Below are 22,745 nucleotides of genomic sequence, written 5' to 3'. Positions count from 1 at the left end.
TCATATCTTGGAAAAGAGATGTAATACCTCACAGATATTATCTCAGCCTATCAGCATTTATAACCCTACAAACATTTTAGCTTGTGAAGCTCTCAGACCTGGAGGAAAATTACACCGACACTCAGAGGTGCCAAAAGCTGATAGAGTTTAGTTCCCTTTGCTTTGCCTAAGGTAGCACAGTTCATGGAGTACACATTACTGCCCAGGCAAAACGGGTCAGTAACAAAGAGGAAATGACATTTCACGTCTTTAATTCCAAATGTGAGCTAGTTTTCAGAGTGAGGTGTAAGATTTAACTATTGCTTTACTCTTTTCATATAGCCCAAATCTATCTAGGAAGTTCAACCAACAGAATAACCTTTCTTTCTTAAAAAAATACAGTTTTCATGATTTTCAAATTGCTTTCTATTGCACATATGCAGGTATTAATGAGGTCAACATGATGCTGCTCCCAAGATTTCCTGGTTTAATTTGGTATTATGTGCTAAAAGTTTGGCATGAGTGTATTGAATGACACTTGGGGACACGCTCTGAGGTTCTCTGGATTACAATGTGCATTACCTGGGATTTTTTTCAAAGCAAGCACAGGTATAAACGGGATTATCTGAATTTATTGATGATTTGTAATGAGTTGTTTAGCTCTCTTCTGTGGTACAGAAGAAGTGCTACTTGATTCACGTGGTTACTACCATGTGTTTTGAGGTTGTGCCCTTATCTGAATCAAAATTATTTACAGCAGCCGTTTCCAAACCTAATGTGTCAAAACCATCTGCGGTACCACAAACACGTGGGTTTCGTTCCAAGAGCACTTGCCCAGCCAGGCCGCACTCACAGCTTGTGAGCAGGCCCTACGCGACTGCAGCCCCGCTGCCTGTCACCTGCATTTTGGGGACCTGACAGAGGACTGAGGAATCAGCATATGGGCATGCAGCGGGCCAGTGGCTTGAAAAATTCCCTTCCAGTTGGCCAAAAGGTAATTCTGCAAGTTAAGATAATGAAAGGTGTTCACACCCGTCACGGTTGACATGAGCAATGAAGGATTACAGAATTTAATGACAGAACAAAATAAACATCATCTATTATTATAGTATACATTAGAGCTATTGACATGTTGGGCATGGTAACTCGCTAGCCAAAACAGGTAATTGGGATGCGTTTTAGTAGCACACTGATGTAATTATCCACCTTTAAATTTCTAACTGGACTGCGTTCAATTTGGCTGACACCAGAATGGAGACTGCGCTCCAAAACGCCCAGCCATGGCGAAGAGCTTAGCACGCAGGCTGCAGACTCTTCTGGAAGGACTTTGCATTTAGCAGCATTTATGCTGTGAAATAATTCCCAGAAAGCCAGGCACCTGTGGGCCCATGAGCACAACTGTCACCACACGTCACCCAGTGACTGTTTGATGGGACACCGAAAAGTGGGTGGAGATAGAGGACCATGGCAGCAAAAGATGCAGAGGTCAGTAACGGTGCCATGGGGGAGAGGGGCAGGAGAGGGGTAGGTCTCAGCGGGGTGTAAATGCCTGAAGAAGCAGCCCAGGACTTTTTTATGTACTATAAAAGCAGCTATTTTGGGACAGAATAGGCTGCCCAGAGAGGTTGTGGAGTCTCCTTCTCTGCAGACATTCAAAACCTGCCTGGACGCCTTCCTGTGTAACCTCATCTGGGTGTTCCTGCTCTGGCAGGGGGATTGGACTGGATGAGCTTTGGAGGTCCCTTCCAATCCCTAATGTTCTGTGATTCTGTGTTCTGTGAATAACATTTGCAAAGAGTGCCTTGAGAAGACCAGGATGCCATTGCACTTGGACACAGCCCCAGCTGAGGACCAGAGGCAGCAGCAGTTGGGGTTCACCAGGAGCAGCACAGCCTGGGCAGAATTTCCATGAGAAAGAAATAGCCCAGATTAAGTTTCCAAAAATGTCAATGAGGCAATAGTTCCTTAAAATAACTCGTACTTTTTTCAGCTATCAGAAACTCAGTTACTTCTGGGTAGAGCTACGTCCCCATGTATGCCAACATGCTGTAACGTACAGCTAATTAAATTAAGGGTTTAGCCAATTTCATTAAAAATGTAAACAGTGGTGATTTCCAACAAGTGGCTGCATCAGCTGAAAGCTCAAGGTTCCGCGCCGATATATGAAAACAAAACATGCCTAATACTTAAAATCTTAATTTTAAATAACACCCTGCCCTCATTTGCCGCATTTGTTTAATGAGACTGTCTGACACCTGAATAACGCGTTCCTCCTGTCAGCCCATCCGCTTGCAAGATTTCAAGCTCCGGGTTGTAAGGGAGATGGATTAACTTTGTACCAGCTACTCATTACAGTCTGCAGCAGGGATAGGAAATGACAGCACAAGGGCCAATTTATGTGACAATAACTGAAATGAGAAAGGAAATTGATACCAATTTTTTCCTATCTTGACATAATCTTTGAACCATGATTTTGGGCTTGCTCAGATGTTGCAAACAAACTGAAATAAATAATCCTTCACATTCCTAAGTTCTGTGCATGTATATACATCCACCCACATAAACACATACAAGGGCATGTAAACACACACATTGTTGTATATATTTGCAAAGAGGGAGGTTAACTTTATACATTAAATGCATATACGAGCTAGAGCTGATAATTCTATCAATAATTGTACTTTCAGTTACACACAGCTGCACCGAGGTGAAACAGTTAAAGCTGAAATTTCCTAAGTTGGGAAATGTCAAATTTCTGTTTTAAAATTTCAGTTAAAACGCTAGGTCAAACACGCTCTTTTAGAAGTGACTATAAATCCCCAAAAGAACCCCATAGTCATTGGGGTGAAATTCTCTCATCCCTTGCTATTTGAAGCAAGACTTCTAACTGGCCAGACACCCGCCCTTTTGCTCTGCTCCCACCAGAAACCGTGAAAATCCCAGGCTTTCAATAAAGGGAAATTTGCACATGCTCCAGAAAGATCCACTTTTTGCCGCAAAACATTCTGAGAACAATCCATCTGCTCTGAACGTGCCCTACCCCTGAGGAAAACACAACCCAAAATCCAACAACAAAACCCAAAATTAATGAACAGAAATAAATCTGAACACCTCATTTTAGCAAAGTACCATCTGCTGGCAGAATATCCCTGAGCATCAACCTCTGCCGAACAGTTGCTTGGATCTAATTGCCATCCTGGATATTTCACCAAAAAAAAGTCAGGTACGTAGAGGTCTCTTGCCAGAAGTTGAGACATTTAATTACTCTTTTCATTAGCTTGCTATTCATAACATTTATTTCCAAATCCCGTAACAGAGATGTTCATGGGATGTAAACAGATCAGTCTGAGCCCTAACAGATTCAGGAGGTGTTGAAGTGTGCAGGATTGGCATAAATTGCCCAGATGACTGCAAAGTTACTTAATATATTTCTGCTTGTGAAGAAAATGAGAATTGCAGCATGGACGTTGCGTCGTCCTCTGTCCATGGACCTGAACCGGTCCTGCCTCCTGTTGCGGTGGTCCCCAAGTGGGTGAAAGCTGCCCTCAAGCCATCCGCACCCTCTGTTTGCTCCAAAGCCAGAGCACAGGAATGGTACTTGCTTTAAAGCAAGACTTTTGTCCATTTTTCATGCTCCTCTAAAATACTGACCTGAACCTACAGTGAAGAAAACATCATAATACAGCTCTTTCTCCAAGGAGGAGGGAGTTATTAATAAGCACACAGCGATTCCCTTGGCACTGCGTAACATGAACCAGGATTTATACGGGGAGCCAGACCTATATAATGTACGTGTTTATGGAACCATATTGATAATTATCAATACTATCAATCTTCTAAGCGCTTGTTTGGGGAGATTGCAGCTATATATCACTTATTGCCGGAGGAAATTAATAAAGGTGTAAGGAATTGCTAAGCGGCTCGCCTTCCCGGCTCCGCACCCAAAAGGCTCTGTTTAAGCAGCAGTCGTGTTTCAAGCTGTACACTGCTCCACGCCACTAAATTTACAATTCCAAGGCACATCTATAAAACAATACAGATTTTCTGTTTATCTCTGCACAGAGTGCATTTATACATCTTTAATAAGTATTTGTTTCTGTTTGCAAACAAATTCATTCAAGAAATGTTTTAATTTGCTCTGGAGCTTACAGTTGACCCCAATCCGATGTCTGATGCTTTGGAAGTAAAACATGTTTCAAGTAAAACATGTTTCAAGTAAGACCTACTTGCAATCTCTACAGTATAATCCTGGACAGGACATCTTATTTTCCATCCACAGCTGAATACAGACCTTCTTCAGCCATCCTGAAAACATGCCTCAGCATCTGATCAGCACCCGAGTGCCCACTGGCACCTTTACAAGCCCTAACACCGCGCTGGAAGAGCGCACTTGACAAGTTGGAGCTGGCGATGCGATTAAAATAACAAGATGCACCCTATGCGGGCACTAATAGGTTAGAAGTACAGCAGTAATTAGACAATTAAAATGAAAAAAAAAAACCCTAGTAGCTTGCTCTAGGAAGATATCCCACTCTAATGGCAAATAAATAGGTCTCCTGTAACCATTCCACTGCTCACCAAGACGAGGGTGAAGGTGACACAGGGCATCACGTCCACCACTGTGCTGCAAGTTGGGGAGGGACGGTGTGAGGTGAACACCACATCTCAGCTGGGTGCTCTACCACGAGAGCACTTCCCCCATGGAGAGCTTCCCTCCTGGTGTTCAGTCAAGTCCTCCAGTGCATCCATGGACCTCCAGTCCGTCCATCCATCCAGCCCAGCACCCCAACAACTCATCTGCTGCTAGATCACAGAAAGCAGCACTGTCCATACACAAGAACCTGGACAGGTCCCTCCAGCCTCTCAGGGCTCAGCCTCGGTGGTGCCGACACATCCAAACCAGGACTGAGTTACTTGAACTGAAAACTGTAAATGAGCTCAGCCTTTTAATGACCCCCAAAGGCTTGCCAGAGTGAAACAGGAAAACAGGGCAGAGACGGAAGAAAAGGCCAAAACTCTGGCTTTTTGGTTCAACACAAGTCTGCTGCTCACTTCAGCGATACAAGAGGTTAAACCTGTATGCCTCCTCATCCAAATCGAATAGTGGTCTACTTACAGGGTATGTAAATCACATTTTTAACAAAAATTATCAACTAATAAAGCAAGACTAGCTTTACTTTTACTTTTTGTACTGCATAGCCATTGGAAATTTCTAAATTTTGCTGTTATTTTAGAGGAAAATTTGGAGCAAGTGAAACATACACATGTGATTATACCAACCTTACACTGAGCAGCAGCATTGCTTCCAGGGAAATGAAACGGCAAAACCTTCTTGGTCCTTCTCTGAATGAGGACAATGATAAAGAAGAAATTATTGACTCACCTGTGATGGCCTTCAGCACTTATTTACCTACTGCCTCTGCGATCTGGAGCGTCCTTACCATTATGGCCTGCGTAACAGGGCAGAGCAACTTTTCTCTTTTGCAACCAAGGAACTTCGGAGACGCAGAATGAAATGAGACTGCCCAAGCTGACAAGTCTCTCGGAAAACAAAGCAACACTTCAGCAATTTCTAAATTAAAATTAGCACTCTCATCAAACATCCTTTTGTTTCCCCTCTTGTGTCAGTATTAAGGAAATAAGAATTGGGGAAATACATCCTGCAGTGTTATCTCCACAATAATTACTGGAGACAAATTGTAGCCTGTAGCAGTTTTTCCTGGGATGTATTTAACAGCAGCTATTATTTTGGTTGATTATTTTCGGGTTTCCTTGCCTTCTCTAAACTCCACAATCTTCTTTATTGTTGTAAGGAAATGCAAACAGGAACTGTCACAGCAATGCTAATCCTGTGTGAGAAACTGCGAGCCGTGAGTGAGTAGAAGGGAAGTTACAGAGGCAAACTCAACTGCTGATGTAACCCCGTAGCCGTGAGGACATGAGGGTGAGAAAAGTGCGCTTTTTATGGAAGCATTTAACACATCAGGAATACAAATCATGCTCCATTAATTTAGCTTTAAATTTTAATGAATCAGGATGTGTACTTTATATAAAGAAGGGCTCACTTAATAAAATATTAATATTTTTGCTAAAAGAACTGTAAATTGCAAGTTAATACAGTTTTCCTTAAATAGAACATAAAAAAAAGCTGAAAAACACTGAAAAAGCATGCGGCGCATCAAAATGTGCCAAAATTCAAGCAGAGCGAAATACTGTGGTCGGTCTCAAAGAAATCCCACAGCAGAGGTGGGGAAGGAGCCACAGCACAGCGAGGTTGACGATGTTAGGGGAGGGAGCTGGTGCAGCCACGGGTGGCAGCTTTGAGAGAGGAAAACCCTTTTGTAGCGCCTGGCATTTCACTTCAGGAACACCTTGGTTTTGTTCAGCCTCTGCTGCTGAAGAGCAGTCAAACTGAACTGAAAATGCAGTCTGTGCTTTAGTAACGATCTACAAGGAGTCAAATAACTACGAGCTTAAACCGTCGCTACTTCTCCATGCATTTGAGGCTCAAGTCAAGGAGGAAGCCTGAAGCCAGGTCTCCAGAGACCCGTCACAGACCACCCGTGTATGGACAAAGCTGACACAAGAGTCTCCAGCTTTCCTGGTCACCAGTTGTGGTTTTATCATCCTGGAGACATCAAAGTATCTCGGGGGTCTTTGATCACCAGCTCTTACGTGCTTGTTTTTCTTCAGGCTTCATTACAAAAAGGCCATCTCATTCATATGGATAACTTTGCTATGTGCTTAAAAGTAACACTGGAAAAGTGAGTCACTCAGAAAACATTCCAGCTTTCCTACAACTGGAAAGATTGAAGAATACAACTAGAAGAGCTGCAAAGTACCTGCGAATGAAAGCCCCTTGGTTCAAACTAAACCTTCCATTTTCAGAGCTGGCAACCAGGGGCTTCAGACACAAAAATAATAAAATTGGCATGATCACCTAACGTCTCCATCAGTCTGAGGAGCTTTGGTACTCAGGGTACAGAGAAAAGGTTGCAGGACAGAGTAAAAGAAGATAACATGCAAAAAAATGTAGCTGCGAAGAAATAGTAAAGATCCCTGTTGATTTCTGCAAGATGTGAAAACCATAGTGATTGTACCTGCCAGAAAACTGCAAGCAAAGAATAAAAGAGGCTCACGTTGAGCTGGAGGTCATCCGTCCACTGGCCGACCAGGCGGTAGCCCGGGGTGCTGGTGTTGGTGGTGTGGTACTGGAAGATGTCGTAGCGCCCCGGGGCATCGCCGTTTTTGTTGAACATCACTGGAGTGCCAGCACTGCCTGGGGGAAGAAAACAAGACAAAAATCCAACCAACCAACCAACAAAAAGCCAAATGTTTTCAGTATTTATTTCACGTAGTCATGGTTCAGAGCTTTCGGACTGGCAGTGCATTTCAGGCAAAGGTCATCTTTCACCCCAGCCATCTCAAACGGATGTTTAGGGACACAGCAGCAGCATCCTCGGCCTCTTCCAGAGACTATCACTGCCAAACCCTACTGACTTAAAATAAACCAAGCAAAACTAGATCAGCCTTACTTCACTCCGGCTTCGCGCTGAGCAAGAAATATCAGAAGGCTTTTCTGCCTGCCCTCCAGCCTCCCTCCCATCTCCCTTTCCTCTGGGAGTTCTTTACTGAAAATCACTCCTGTGAATGGAGCCTCTAAATTATTTTTTTTCCCCAGAAAATGTTCCATCTGCTTCAGAGAGATACTGCTGTCAGAAGTCAGCCCAGGTCTAGTGAATCTTGACTAGCATCCAGAAATAGCTTCCTCCTCCACAATATGTTCTTATTCCCATAATCAGCATGCAGTTGGGATGGAAAAGAACAGACTAAGCTATGGGAAGACTGTTCCTTGTGTACTCCCTTATTTAGAGTCTATGACACTGACAAAGGCTGAAAAGCATCTCAGTCAGGAACTGCATCCCCAATTAACTTTATCTGCCATATATTAAGGTGACTTAAATGGCTAAAGAAGTGCAGGGCAAGTGACAAGGCAAGGATACCCCCACAACCCTTCCTTGCAAAGCAGCCTGGAGATGCACCCACAGCTGAGCCATGGGATGGACGATTCCTGATCCTAGGAGAGCTCTTACCAGGACATCTGCACTTCAATTACCATGGCATTGGATGTGAGCCTTGTCTTAGGTGAGAAGTCAAAGCAGCGTTGCATTTCCTCATATCTCTACGTGAAAACTTAAAGGGTGACACTTATTTCAAGATATATTAAAATAGCTTTCAGTAGGGTAGAGCAATATTGTGTCAAGATTGAAGATTATGACAATACTCCAGCACATCTATATTCAAAGGTTCCTCCTCCTGCGTAACTTTTTTCCCTAAAGCAATGAAAAATCTCTCCTGTTGTAGCATTGAACTTTAAGATGATGGTTTTCTTCATGATTCCCACTCTTCATTGAATTCCAGTGAGTGAAAAAAGATTTGAAGGGGGAGTGAATTAGCATAGTTTCCACTCTAGGCCTGGTAAATTGTTTCCTGTCTATCCTCCAATCCTCTGAGATCAGATACAGATTCAGTTCAAAGGCTGATACAGAAAATCTTCCACTGCAATCTCCTCTCACTGGGTTCTCACGAGCACTAGGCAGATATTTAATTGTCATTACAGATTAATGCAGCCAGAATACATTTACAGTGAAAACACTTAAAGTGAGTAAGAAGAAATGGCTGTAATTCCTCGGCTGCTTTGGAAAGTGAGCACAAGTGGCAAACGGGATTTAGCTAATCACGACTCTTAAAGGGCTGTACATTATTAGTTAAGCTCGGTCTTGTAAGAGCTGACAAAAAAAAGAATACAATTCAAAGGGTAGGAGCTCCCAAAATGCAACACAGACATCCGTGGATTCCCCAAATGCTGACAAAAGTCCAGCATGGACGTGAAGAAGTATCCGTGTCTCCACATCAGGAAGCAGACAAAGAGCAGATGTTGTCACGGCCATGCCAGTGTCGGCAGTGCGGAGATAAGCCCTGCTGTCTCAAAGTCTTCTGCAGGCTGAGGAGCAGCAGCCCAGAGCACATCTCTGGTCCTCATGGGCCATCAGGAGCATGGCCCAGAACCCTCCTGGCTGAGCCACAGTCCCCATGAAGCACGGGATAGAGCCAAGCCCCTCCATCCCCAGCTGGGCACCCGGAGCATGCAGACAGCTTCTAAACACTGACATTTAAAATAATCCTTAAGATCAGTGGATGCACTTGGACGCTGCAGGGCTGCAGACTCCACTGCAATGCGGCACGACGCAGCATTGGCTGCTGGGTCACCTCCAGAGGCCCCTAAAGCGCAGTTCCTTGGGACATCGACCTCATGCACGGATATAGATACTCGACAGTCAGTGAAAAGGACCTGTTGCTATTTCCAGGTACATCGCCATTCATGCATTAAAAATTATACAGAAAAAAGCTGTGAAAAGTCTGGGATCTGTAGGGAGGATGAATATCTACGGAAACACAAAGAACTGATAATCTCAGATCATGAGTCAAGTGTCCTGTCTCCTGACTTTGAAGTTGGAGTAATTGGACTCGTGGCCAAGGACCTGCTTAGTGAATGCAAGGCTTCTCTGACCTTGGTGTGGGCTCTGGCACACACTCTGGTGCTTCTTTTGTACCACCTGTCTGCAGGGACAGATCAGATCCGGTTTAAATCCCCACAGCATTTCCATCTCTGCTTGCAATTCAAGTTCCTTTGTGCACTTAGGAAAACGGCAGAGCAATGTCCAGAAACCTCATCACAGCGTTTCAAAAATGACCCTATTTGTTATTTTATCTTCTCATTATTAAAACATTCAGTTGCTTAGTTGTTGGGTTTTAGGATTTAGGATTTATTTTCCTTCTGTTAAGATATGAAGGGATTTTGCTCAGCCCCAGCAAGCACTTCAGAAACTCAGCATTACCCTCCAGACTGCAGCTCCTCGCTCATTCAGAGGCCATGACAATTTAATTCATCTTCAGTTCCCACCAAATGAGCTGCCTTCTCACAGACATGGACTACACGACACCCTCTCACCTGCAGGAAGCATTCAAAAAAACCCCACTATCTGACTGAATCTGTAGGATTTCGAACTCTTCATCAGCGCGAGATGAGAAATGAATTAACAGGAGAAGGACAGGGTGCTGGCAGGCGCACCTCGCCAAGGCGCTTATCATTCAGTTCACGTTTGCTGCAGTTTGAGGACCTGAAGGGCTCGTAGAACAAATTCTTTAGCTTTTTCACTGGCAGAAATACCGCCACTTTGCACTTTGAGATTTTACAGAATCTCACCGCATGAGCACTTGAGGTTTTAAGTTTTCCCTATTTTGGGCCTTTTTGTTCTCAAGGTAGAGTGACGATATCAAAATTCATACTGAGCTCCAAGTGCAAATCCAGCCTCTCTTCATTAAAGCTTTGCCTGAGCTCTTTCTGCATGAATGACATTACCTTTGCAAGGAAGAAAAGACTCCAAAAGCAGCAACAGACAGGACGATTTCAGCAGCATGGTGACAAGGAGATCTATTACATGCAAAGAAGATCTCACGCTCCTGGGCTCAGGATGCTTGAAAATGGGCTACATTTTTTCCTGCCTGGCACAGAGTTTGGACAAAGCCCTCCCACTGCTCTACTTTCTGTTTTTTCTGACAAATTTAGGTAGAAGACTGAGAAAACAGGATTTTTAAGCATAGCTTCTACCATCTCCTCGTCCCTTTGCTTTTTGTTAGGCTGGCCTCATCCGTTTGGTGAGTTATACGATGGTTGTTTGTCCTGTTCCTTCTTCCTGGGAAGACTGAACCAATCCACAGCAATTCTGAGGATTTACTTTTATATAAAACCAAGAAGAAATCAGCTTCAGAGCATCTTCGATAGCCCGAGGATTGAGTCCTGGGAGGGTCAGAGCTGAACACGGAGTCAGGGCATGCAGACATGTGCAGTTGTGCACTATGAACACTGCAAGAAAAACACTAAACTCTGCCCCTCGATAATGAAACTTAAGAGGAGCTGGTTCTTTTCCAATGAAAAATGCTACACCCGGATGGCCAAGAGAAATTAAAAAGGCTTAAAGCTATCTCAGATTTGTCACCATCCTCCTGCCCATGCTAAAAGCCAAAGCACTACTTCAGTCCCCATGCTGGACATGAGTTCCACGTTTGCAAGCAAAGAAAAACACCATATGGCCATGAAAATCAATCGCAAAGGGAGGGGAAAAAGTCATCTTTGAAAAGCCAGACCAAGGAAACACAAACAAGGAAACCAAAATTGGTGCAGACCAATTCTTGGAGCCGGGCAGTAGGCAACACTAGCTGGACGTGCAGTTGCTCATAAATCATTTCTCAGCTCTATTAAGACGATCAGATGAACGCTCACCATCTTCATCCGCTAGAAGTGTCAGGAGGCGACCAGGTCTGAGCTGTTTTCCAGCACTAGAACAGCCCAGGTGCAATAGGGCACACGAGCGTTGTGCTCCTGCAGGAGCTTCGTCCTTCGTAATTAACCTTCCAGCAGGAGCAAAGCAGAACTCTGCAGACCTCCTCAGATCACTTCTCTCCAAATGTGCTCCCGGCTGTAGTTAACACCACTTTCCTCAAGGAAAGAAATTAAAGCCTCCTCATATTCACCTTGCTCTTTATGAGACGATTTATACAGAAAGGAAAAATATCCTTGGCACAAATGACCAAGCTTGACAGTGAAATACCATCTGTGTTCCTACCTTTAAATCTCTAGCGTCCTATTGGCTATGTGTGGGTTTTGTTAAGTTTATGAATAAAAATATTTCTTGGCAGATTGCAGCAGGGCACGCCTCCCCGGGCTGCTCAGCGAAGACGCCAAGCTCACACAAACCTTTTGCCACGCAAAAGGAGATTTTTTTTTTTCATTCCTTCCCTAAATCTGTTCCAAGTATGGAATTGGAGGTCTGACTTCTGGCTTCTGATTAAATCTCTGATCTGTATCTTATTCAGAGCTTGGGCAGGAGCTGTGAGACCTCCTGGTAAGTGCATTAGTGAGGTTTATGGAGGGGAAATAACACAGGGCTGCTGTAATGTCACCTGCTGTAAGCGCTGCTCTTGGTGTCTCTGGGCTGACTGCAGGTGAATGTTTGTTAATGAAACTAATAAAGTCAGAGTAAAACACATAGAGGTAAGGAGTATCTGCCGATATTCATACACTGCAATGAAGAGAAAAATACGCAAAAGCCCATTGTGCTGTATGAAACAGTTTAACATCTTTATCAATGATGTGGATGAGAGGACTGAGTGCTCCCTCAGCAAGTTTGCAGATGACACCGAGTTGGGAGGGAGTGTTGATCTGCTGAGGGTAGGAAGGCTCTGCAGAGGGACCTGGACAGGCTGAATCCATGGGCTGAGGCCAATTGGATGAGCTTCAACAAGGGTCCTGCACTTGGGTCACAATAACCCCATGGACGCTACAGGGGACGAGTGGCTGGAAAGGACCTGGGGTGTTGGTGGCCAGCAGGATGACCATGAGCCAGCAATGTGCCCTTGAGCCAAGAAGGCCAATGCCATCCTGGGGTGGATGAGAAGGGGTGGTTGTAGGGCAGAGAGGTTCTCCTTCCCCTCTACTCTGCCCTGGTGAGACCACATCTGGAATATTGTGTTCAGTTCTGGGCCCTCAGTTCAAGAAGGACAGGAACTGCTGGAGAGAGTCCAGCAGAGCCACAAAGATGATGGAGGGAGTGGAGCATCTCCCTTATGAGAGGGAAAAAGAAAAACTTTTTTGCTGTGAGGGTGCCAGAGCATGGCCCAGGCTGCCCAGAGAGGTTGTGCAGTCTCCTTCTCTGCAGACATTCAAAACCTGCCTGGCCGTGTTCCTGTGTGACCTGCTCTGGTGATCCTGCTCTGGCAGGGGTTGGACTGGATGAGCTTTCCAGGTCCCTTCCAACTCCTAATGTTCTGTGATTCTGTGAAACAGAGTGGTGGTATTGCAACCATCACTGCCAAAAGTGGGAAGCACAGGTGAAAAGAATGATTAAAAAACAGATAAAATTCTCCCATCCACATTCCCAGGACGTTTTTTCTCCTCTGAAGTGTTATTAGGGGAATGAAGGTTGGAGTGACTACTCTGAACCACCTAATCCTGGCTCTGCACGCAGCTGAGCTGGGTGCAGGGCACCAGGATTTCATCCAGCAGTGTTGGCCAAGTACAGGACACATAATAAATAAAGAGGAAAAAGGATGTGTTATGCTAACAAACTTCTGGGGTTTCGACAAGCATATTTAGTCGGACAGGCTTCGGCTTTTGCCCAGCTATTTCTCCCATAGGAAATCAGTCTTCTGGAAAGCATCCTAAAATAGCAGCAGCGATTTCTGTCTTTGGACAGCGGTTGCCTATTTGCCTTGGCCAAAACATGATGTTTTCAGTTACTAAACAAACATGGTCTTCTGCCACAAACTCTAGCCAAAGAATAAAAAAAAATACAAAGTCTTGATCTGCACTGAATAAAAACGTACATAAAGTGAAATCAGATGGAGAAGCTGCATGGGTGAGGAAGGCGGGCTCACCGTTGAAGTTGACGCTGCGGATGTACTTGAGCAGCTTCTTGCCCCCTGCGTGCTCCATCTCGGGGCAGACGCCCGCGTAGTCAGCACAGAGGTCCTTGTTCATGCGGTGCAGCGCGTGGGCCATGGCGTACACCGCGTCGATGACGAACTGCACCTTCCCCTCCTGCTCGTAGTGCGAGTCCTTGCCAATGCGCTCCTGCCCTGCACGCACACACACAGGAGGACAGTAAGGAACAGTCCTTTCTAGATATCAAATACTAACTAATCCTCTCAGAGCACATTTAAAGAACTGCGTGTTTTAGTCAATACCATTAAACATTTTGAATTATGGTTTTACTAATTAAAACTAAAACAATCCTTCTTCCTTGATAGCAGGATCATCAGCACCTCCTCTTGCAAGTTATTACACCATAATCCAGAGAAACAAATCCTACCATAATCACAAACCTGAAACTATAACCTGCAGGGACCACCTCAGAGAGAAAACACCAGCCTCTGTACGCTCCCCAAGTACATCTTTGAGAGAAGAAAGCATTTAAAATAAAGCACAGCTGCTATCCTAAATCTGATGTTTAGCTCTGCTGCAAATCCCAGGCTCTAATTGAAAGGCAGAGCCAGATTGAGGGAAGAAAGAGCCACTTCAGAGGTGGCACCGAAGGGGCGCTCTGGAGAACTGCAGGAACTTGCCCGCTATTAACGGCTCCTTGGGAAGCTCAGTGCTTGCTTTAACTACACACCCCATTCCCCCAACCTGCAGAGACCAAAACGTCCTTCAGAATCCACTCATTGCCTGTAAACTGTTTTAGCAGGCAAGAAATCAAGGAATCCAAGCACTTAACGTCATCCCAACTGCAATGGGGGGAAAGCAGCGCTTTGAAAGTCAGCCCTTGATCATCGCGGTGCCTGGTGTGAGAAACCACAAACCCTCTGCCTTGGAGAGTGCATTCCACAGGCGTCAAGGCATCGCAAAACTCCGAGACGGGAGGCCTTTTGGAGATGGAAAACCAGGCCACAGGAATTAAACCACAAAGACCCAAAACGACCCAACAGCAGGGACAAAAAAGGTGACTTTCAGTATTTGAAGTGGCAGGCTCGTGCCTTAACCATTCTTTCCCTCTCAGACTGGAGATGAACACGTTACCTGGTAATGTGGCTGTAAAGCCAGGCGATAAGGTGGTCTTCTTGCTTTTATTGTTGTTTGAGCAGATAACAGCAATTAAGCAGCAAACCAAGCCGTATTTTCAGTGCTTGAAGCACGGCACAACAGGTTCACAATCAGGAATGCTTGATGTGGTTTTTTTTTTTCCCTGAAACTGTCCCCTAACTTCCTGCTTCACCATGGCCAGGTAACACCAGCACGATCCCATCTGTGCAGCTGCACAACGTGTGACTGCACTCACCCAGCTCACCAGGGCTTCGAGAGACGCAATTACTGTGTGAAGAGCTCTGAGCTGCGTCATGGCAGTGGCAGTGACACCTCCCGTTTCCCAAGGGTGCCAAGACCCCATCCCGCTTGTCGCATTGCACTTCCCTCTAACCTCACACAGCTTGGGTGCCGCCAGCAGCTCCAAGAAACCAGCCCTTGGGAGTCACCCCTTGCAAATACGTGAGAAACTGTCCTGGTTTCAATTGGAGCGAATGATCGGCTGGAGGATACAAGTGGGGAACATTTCCTTTGTTAACATCCTTAATTAGAAATAGGGATGAGTGAATTTAAATTAGCTGGCTGATGGCAATAAGGAAAGGAAATCAAGTTGTTAATGACTGTGAGAACTAATGATTTCAACAGAGGCAAGAAGCCCATTTTCCTGTTGCTGCTCATTTGAAGTGTTTGCATCTCTCCCTCCTGCCCCAGCCAACAGCAGCATCACCAGCACCAGATCCTGCTGAGCAGGGCCAGTCCCAGCCCCTCCAACCTGACTTCCCTTGGGGCACTGCCTCAATTCAGCATCAGGACGAACCCTTTTGCAGCCAGCCTGTGAGCAAAGGGTTTTTTTCAGCTCGTGAGAAAGCGGCAGAGTCCCAAACAATCCTTTTATTTTTTTTCTCTTCCTTGAGTGGAGAAGCAATGGACCAGAATTACAAATGAGCACAGAGATCACCACCTTTGTACAGAAATTCTACAACAGCAAAGAATTTCTAAGTACGTCCACAAAAGTGATTTGCTTAAGGATAAACAAAGATACAATTCTCCTAGGTGAGCATATTTAATTATCTACAGTTTTCCTCCTCCTTTGGATCCCTCTGATTACCAGACCGCACCACTGCCGTCTGATCCACTCAACCTACACATTATATTTAAGACCCTCTACCAAAGCACCTCAAATTTAAATCTCAGCTGCTCTGGAAACATGGAAATCCTGCAAATAATCCATCAGGGTAGGAGAGCTCCCAGGCTGTGAAGCCCCGGGCACAGCCCTTTTCATTACCTCCCCCCTCATCGATTGCAGACCGCATCACATTGCCAGGCCCTGGCAAAGACAACGCTTTTAAGTGGTCTCAGCTCAGCTGCGTAACCAAATCAGCGATGCATCAGGAACGTATGTCAGGGGAAGAGAATCTGGGACTGAAGTGCTGCACGCAAACAATCCTGATGGGGCATATCAACTCCCAGAAGCATGGCTGGCCAAACGCACAGCAGAAAGAAAACCTTTAGCAGGGAAGACATCCGTGAAAGGAATCTGACCAAAATCCACTAAAAAATCCAAGAGCGATGCTAACAGTGTCTAAGTATGAAAATAATAAAGATTTGAAAACCTTAGTAGAATTTCCAGTGGCAAGAATGCTTTCCTTTCCTGAAAACAGCCATTTAGTTTCGTATTAAGCATCGAGAATTTGTGTACGGTAAAGCCCAGGTATGGGGTCAAATGTAACTACGGACCCAGAAAACACGTATGAATGTATAAAACCAGAACAGGAGTGTGCTATCCTTCATAGAAACACAGCCTGAGTTACCTTTTAAAGATGAAAATAATAAAGATTTGAAAACCTTAGTAGAATTTCCAGTGGCAAGAATGCTTTCCTTTCCTGAAAACAGCCATTTAGTTTCGTATTAAGCATCGAGAATTTGTGTACGGTAAAGTCTCTTTTAAAGAGACTACTGCAATTAGAAGTTTAGCCCCAATCAGAACTAGCCAATACAGCTAACCTGCAGAGCAACTGCTGTATTTGACATCTGTCAAGTAGTCTTCAGACCTCAACAGTAAAAATAAAATTAAGAAATCTAAATGAACGGGCCTGGCCGAAGAGTGTTCCCTCTGGTTTACATCAACTACCATCACAGTAATCCAGTGAGCAGCAAGTGGGGCCCAAAGTCCATTTTCAGACAGGAGCAAGCCTTAAGCGATGGGCACAATTTTAATTCAAACTTCAACATTCGCGTGGCAAATATCTTGCCCTCTTAGGTTTAGTTGAAGAAGCCAAGCAGAAAGCTTCACCACGTGCTTCAGAAATAGCCCCTGTAAACACAGGTTAACAAACTCAATTATTAATTAGTCCTGGAGGAGGAGGACACCCACAGAAGTCATCAGCCCCTCAGACAGGAGCAGTGACGCTGGTGCCGCCTGTGCCTCCTGGAGGCCTCAAAGCCCCAGCCCGGCCCTGTCAGGACATCGCGAGGGTCTGGGGGGAGTGGAGCTTGGTGCAAGAGGAAGAACCAGCCCGTGAGCTCGGCCGCTGGGTGCAGCAAGCCTTCGTGCTGCCAGAACACCCCAAAAAGCACCGCAGGTAAACACAAGCCCCACTTGCACCGTCACGTGCGAATCTCCCGTTCGTCTCACTTGGCCCTGTTCTTTAAAACCTGCCTTTTTTTTTCTTTTTTTTTAACTTGGTGATCTTCGGGAGCCACGCAGTAACATCATTCTCTTCAGCAATGAAGTAGCTGACAAGCGAGGCACAGGCACACAAAGCGATTTCAAGAGAATGCACTTTGGTAGCACACGTTTGCGATGGAGTACCTTGCGATGGCAGGGGGAGGATGAAACACAAAAGCAATTTATTGACACGAGCATTTTCTGCTTCCAAAAGATCTATTTGAAGGTGATGACAAATAATTTAACCTCACTTCCTACTAGAGCCTCGAGTGCTCATCACCAGGATTCCTAAGAGACTGAGCAGCCAGGGGTCTGGCTCCAGGCAAATCCTCACAAGAGAAAAACACTGCAACAAAGAGGAAAAGAAGCCCCAGCCCAGAGTAGTGAGAAAGCGCTTGTCTTGTGCAATTCTCCTTCAGATGACACAGAAATGAAATGCAGGTGTAAGAACTCCCAGTCACACTTTTTGCATCTCCCGTGAAGGCGATGCTGAACACCTCCTTGAATAGAAAAGGAGCTTATAACATCGCTCTCACATTGCATTTCTCAACATCTCTCCTTCAGCTGATTTTTCTGGGCTCATTGTCGATGCTCACATAACGTAGGGGATATGTTTTGATGTACAAAGAGTGTCGCAAGAACAATTTTTATGGCAGATAATTCACACAGGCAGACATCAAAACCCCACTTCATTGGTGCTTACATGAGATGAATTCAGACATTGGTTCAGTTTCTGAAGGATTAAACACATTTTCAAAGGAACTTACATAATGGCACTGCTGAGAACCCGGTGATAGTCATCATTAACAAGAGATTTAATTTAAAGATCGCAGAATGCTCACAGTATCGCACAAGCAGCTATTATTCGTACAAGTTAGAATCCAGCAGCTGGTTAAGTGCTGACAGAAAAATATCTACTCTTCATCCATCTCCAGCATATTTAGCATCATTAGAAACCTGATGCCTGTGAGCAAAGAGACATCCATGATGCTATAGCTACAATTACGAGTCTATAGCTGTGTAAGTGCCCATATTTGCTATTTCACAACAGCACTGAAGCTTCTTCCAGCTACGCACGGCACAGCTCAGCCTGTGCAGCTGCAAGGGTTGTGCTCGTGGCTCTCCAAAAACACAGCACAACAGCAAAAACCACATGGATCCGTCTTTAAAAAATGAGTACACACATCCAGGGCTCTCCAAAAGAAGATCGGGGCTATCACTCCTCAGATATTCCCTCATGGCACAGACACTGCTGTACACACAGGAGGCGCAAAGTCTGCAGGCTTCTCCGAATTAGCTCTTCATTTGAAAGTAGCTGAGGATTAGAGCTCGAGAGGAACTAACACTACGCTAGAGTAAACAGTGTCATTTAAACAAGTATGAGTATGACAATCGGGCCTCTTTGCAAAGTGATCCATGTATCGTCATTGAACAAAGAAATGCAAGATCCAGTAACACAGCTATGTAGTTACAACCAGCCAGCCCACCCCGAGTCAGGACATCTCATTATAGACAAAGGCCTTTATCTCAGGGCCATCCCCGTGTTCTCCGAATTAGCTCTTCATTTGAAAGTAGCTGAGGATTAGAGCTCGAGAGGAACTAACACTACGCTAGAGTAAACAGTGTCATTTAAACAAGTATGAGTATGACAATCGGGCCTCTTTGCAAAGTGATCCATGTATCGTCATTGAACAAAGAAATGCAAGATCCAGTAACACAGCTATGTAGTTACAGCCATCCAGCCAGCCCATCCCGAGTCAGGACATCTCATTATAGACAAAAGCCTTTATCTCAGGGCCATCAATCCAATCCCCGTGGATTTCCTTGAGGAAAGCAGATGAACTTTCAAGTTTCCAGTGCCACAGAAGAACATCTTCCTGTGCTGGGATAAACTTGAGCCTAAACATGATCTTCTCCAGAGAGAACTTCATATTGGACAACAAGTTTGTAATCAGACCTATTTTCTACACCAATAACAAGCACGGAAGTCTTTTTCAACTAGAAATGCTTTATTTCTTAAGTTGACATACCCTACTGCAGCAGGGTATAGCAGAGATACAGCTGTACTGAGGGACTTGAGTCACACCACCAGAAACCCCAGAGAGCAGATGTTGTGAGCTTGAACTGCACCTAACCAGCTAACATCCTCTGACCAAACTTTGGAAACCAGGCTCTCATGACGCCTGACAACCTATTCCTCACCGAGGAGAGAGAACAAACAAAATAATCCTGTACTGTAACTGGTCTTCGATCCTAAGTATTCAAGGAAAAAACAAAAGGAGCACAGCGTAGCAGAAAGTCCTACTGAAAATGTGTTAGTCCAATACCAGAAATAGCAACGTTACATACTAAGGACTCATCATCATCATCATCATCACAATAACAACAGTAATAATAATAATCATTATTATTATTCAGCAGTTTACAGCCAGCCTTGATGCAATGAGTTTTGTGAAGCAACATCCACTTCCATCTGTCAGACAATTTTTTTTACCCTCAATTACGCCGATTCAACCCACTGCCACTGTTCCTGTTCTCAGGTGTGTGTATCTAAGGGAACAGATCGGAGATTAGAAAACTGCCCTAGTTTTCCTACCTGAGACCCTTTCTGTGCATTCAACATTCCTATTAAAACATATGCAATAGGTCTCATTGATATTCCAATGCTGAAGTACTACAGCCATAAAAAACGGGCACCGGGCATGCTGACAGCGATGTAAATCACAGGCACTTTACAGCGTCACACTGCTAACGTGCAAATGGGGAAAGCTTCCTGCAGCAGCCACTGCCAGTGAAGCCAGCGATGGAGGCAGCACTTTTTAAAGATTAGAAGGCCTAAACTGGAGCTGTCTTTATATTTGAGCACTTGGGCAATAATGCAGTTTGCAAATAGAGGAATATGGATGTAAATAGCACGACGACAATTACTTGAATCATGGGGCTTTGCTGGCAAATCATCTTGGCAATCTAGAAATATAAGCAATTCTAAGAAATGTATTTCTGAAAGATAATAGTTTGGAAAGCCGTAACACTGGTTTGCTTTAAGAATAAGCTCTTACAGGTTGGTGTAAGTGCTTGTTGAACCAACCACTGCAGGGTTCTTTTAGGAATTGCAGGTATACACATTGTGAAGTACTGCGAGGCTAAACGGGATCAACTTCTTGAAAGCATGGAGGTCACTAAGCTATAATGCATATTTTGACAATTTGATACTATATGGAACATGTTTTGTTTAGAAAGAGTTGCACACAGCCAGTCAACCTGGCAGGTAGTGCACAACATGGTTTGTTCGCTCCTAAACTTGTGTCTTGGATTCCCCCCTCCCCACAAATCATCGCAATTTGAGAGGGAGCCTAAAACCAAGATCATGGACAATTTGAGGGACAGTCACCATCAGAAAGAACAGAAAAAGAAGAAGTTGTCAATGGAAACAGGTTACAAAAATCCAGATCAGCAAGGAAACCTCATGTACGTGTCCTGAGGAGGAAGGGAGGAAGACGCAGGCCAAACTGGCAAAGCAAGAAAACAACTGCCTGGATGCCCTCTGTACCTGTGTCAGAGACAGGATGTAATTGAGAAGGTAAATTTCCCATCCTGCTCTGCCCTTTAACCTTCTTTGTAGCTTGCAGGGCAAGCAAAAGATGATAAATTCTAGTCTTTACCTTTTCTGCACTGAAATATTATGCACCTTCACACACATGCACTAACACACGCATCCTGCTCTGCCCTTTAACCTTCTTTGTAGCTTGCAGGGCAAGCAAAAGATGATAAATTCTAGTCTTTCCTTTTCTGCACTGAAGTATTATGCACCTTCACACACATGCATTAACACACGTTTCATACCTTGGAGCCTGGAGGACAAAATGCACAGAGCAATCTCTGTAACAAGAGCTAAAAGCTTTTTTGCCTGTGCCTGTGCCATCAATCACACATCACAGAATCCTGAGCAAAAATCCACCAAGTCCCAGGCAGGTAAACGCTGCGGTGTGACTTGGGAAAGGGCATCCGAGCCCCGTATTTGATCTAAGGCAAATTACTGTACAATTTGTATACAGGATTCATGACAACCAGCCTTACGCTAAGTATCTGTGTATGTCAGCACCTTGATTAACCACTGCCTAGGACCAGACTACAGTTTGGGACTACTACCTAGGCAGGACTTCTGAATAGGTTACATCAGTAAGCATTAGCAAAAGGTCAGGTAGAAAGATCACAGCATCGTTAAGGTTGGAAAAGCCCTCTAAGATCATGAAGTTCAACCATCAACCCAACCCCACCATGGCCAATAAACCACGTCCCAGAGTGCCACATCCACACGTTTTTTGAACCCCTCCAGGTATGGCAACTCCACCACTGCCCTGGGCAGCCCCTTCCAATGCTCCAATATCACTGGCCAAGATTTGGGAAACAAAACAAAACACAACAGAAAACTAGTGCTGATTTTTTAAAATAAACTTGTTCTGTAAAAGAAAATAGTAAGAGGGACAGCAACAAAGCCCGGACCCCCACAGTCTTCGCTGCTCAGCCAGAGCTTACAGGTCATCCAGCTTGTCTCTGTGGTATGCACAGAGATAAGAAGGTTCCCCCAGCTTTCTGAAGCACAGCTGCAGAAAAAAGCCATCTCGATGCACAGAAAATTGCCTGATCACTGCACGGAGTTGAGTGCACCGCTCAGCCCTGTGCAGCCTTGGGAAGGCGTTTCAAGGCATGCTCATGGTGAGCACGCCTGCAACAAGAAGAGTTCTCAAGCTGCAGACTCCTTGAGAAAAGAGAAACGTGTTGTGGGTGGTTGGGACCCTCCTAAAGCTGCTTTTTCTGAAATTCGGAGGAATTCTTGGTCTTCGCTGTAGTACCCAGATGCAGTGATAACCACAAGCCTTACCATGAAGAGGGTGCTAAGAAGAGCTGGGAGCAGCCGACGGTGCAGCCCTGCAGACCCTGGGCAAGTTTATGATGGAGCTTTGGCTTTGCCCTTGCATCGTCTGTATGAACCCTTCAGCGGTGCTGGAGATGGTGCATCTTCTGCATACACAGCCCTCAACACCAGCAGTGGGGATCCATCTACATTTAGCCCCTCTTCCTGACATGATTTATATGGCACTGCGAACAGCTGAGGTCTTCTGACACCCTCCAGTCCAACAGATATTCATCCTAATGAATCCCATAAAGCCGCTCTCATAAAAAGTGAATCACGCACACCAATGCACTCCTGGCACTTGTTTTAAAACGTGCTTTAGATATTGGCCCTCTGCCATCGAGTCGCTTGAAACATCTCAGGCAATCTACGTTTTCCTGAGATGAGGAATTTTGATAGCATTTGGAAAACTATTCTTCTTTCCATAGCAAATTGCACTTTGCTAATCTATTAATGCACCAGATCACTTTTGGTAGTCAAATTATAAATAATATTCTGATATCCTCATGCTCTGCTATTTGCTACATCTTCTGTTTCTCATT

The 22,745-nt window shown here is 44.8% G+C and overlaps 1 protein-coding gene across 1 annotated transcript in view; it reads right to left on the bottom strand.

The window, feature by feature from the left end:
• The window catches only part of GRM7 (glutamate receptor, metabotropic 7), a 65,986-nt gene that overhangs the window by 14,415 nt on the left and 28,826 nt on the right, over positions 1-22,745 (bottom strand). Inside the window, exons 5-6 of the mRNA XM_010180444.1 lie at positions 13,477-13,677; positions 7,119-7,258 (exon numbers count right to left, since the gene is read on the bottom strand). Of these exons, the coding sequence (XP_010178746.1) occupies positions 7,119-7,258; positions 13,477-13,677 (341 nt within the window). The remainder of the gene's footprint in view (positions 1-7,118; positions 7,259-13,476; positions 13,678-22,745) is intronic.

Source organism: Mesitornis unicolor, unplaced genomic scaffold (assembly GCF_000695765.1).
Source record: "Mesitornis unicolor isolate BGI_N332 unplaced genomic scaffold, ASM69576v1 scaffold7993, whole genome shotgun sequence".
Classification (NCBI taxonomy): Eukaryota; Metazoa; Chordata; class Aves; order Mesitornithiformes; family Mesitornithidae; genus Mesitornis; species Mesitornis unicolor.
Note: the sequence above shows the minus strand (reverse complement) of the source record. Positions and strands in the feature narration are given on the sequence as shown.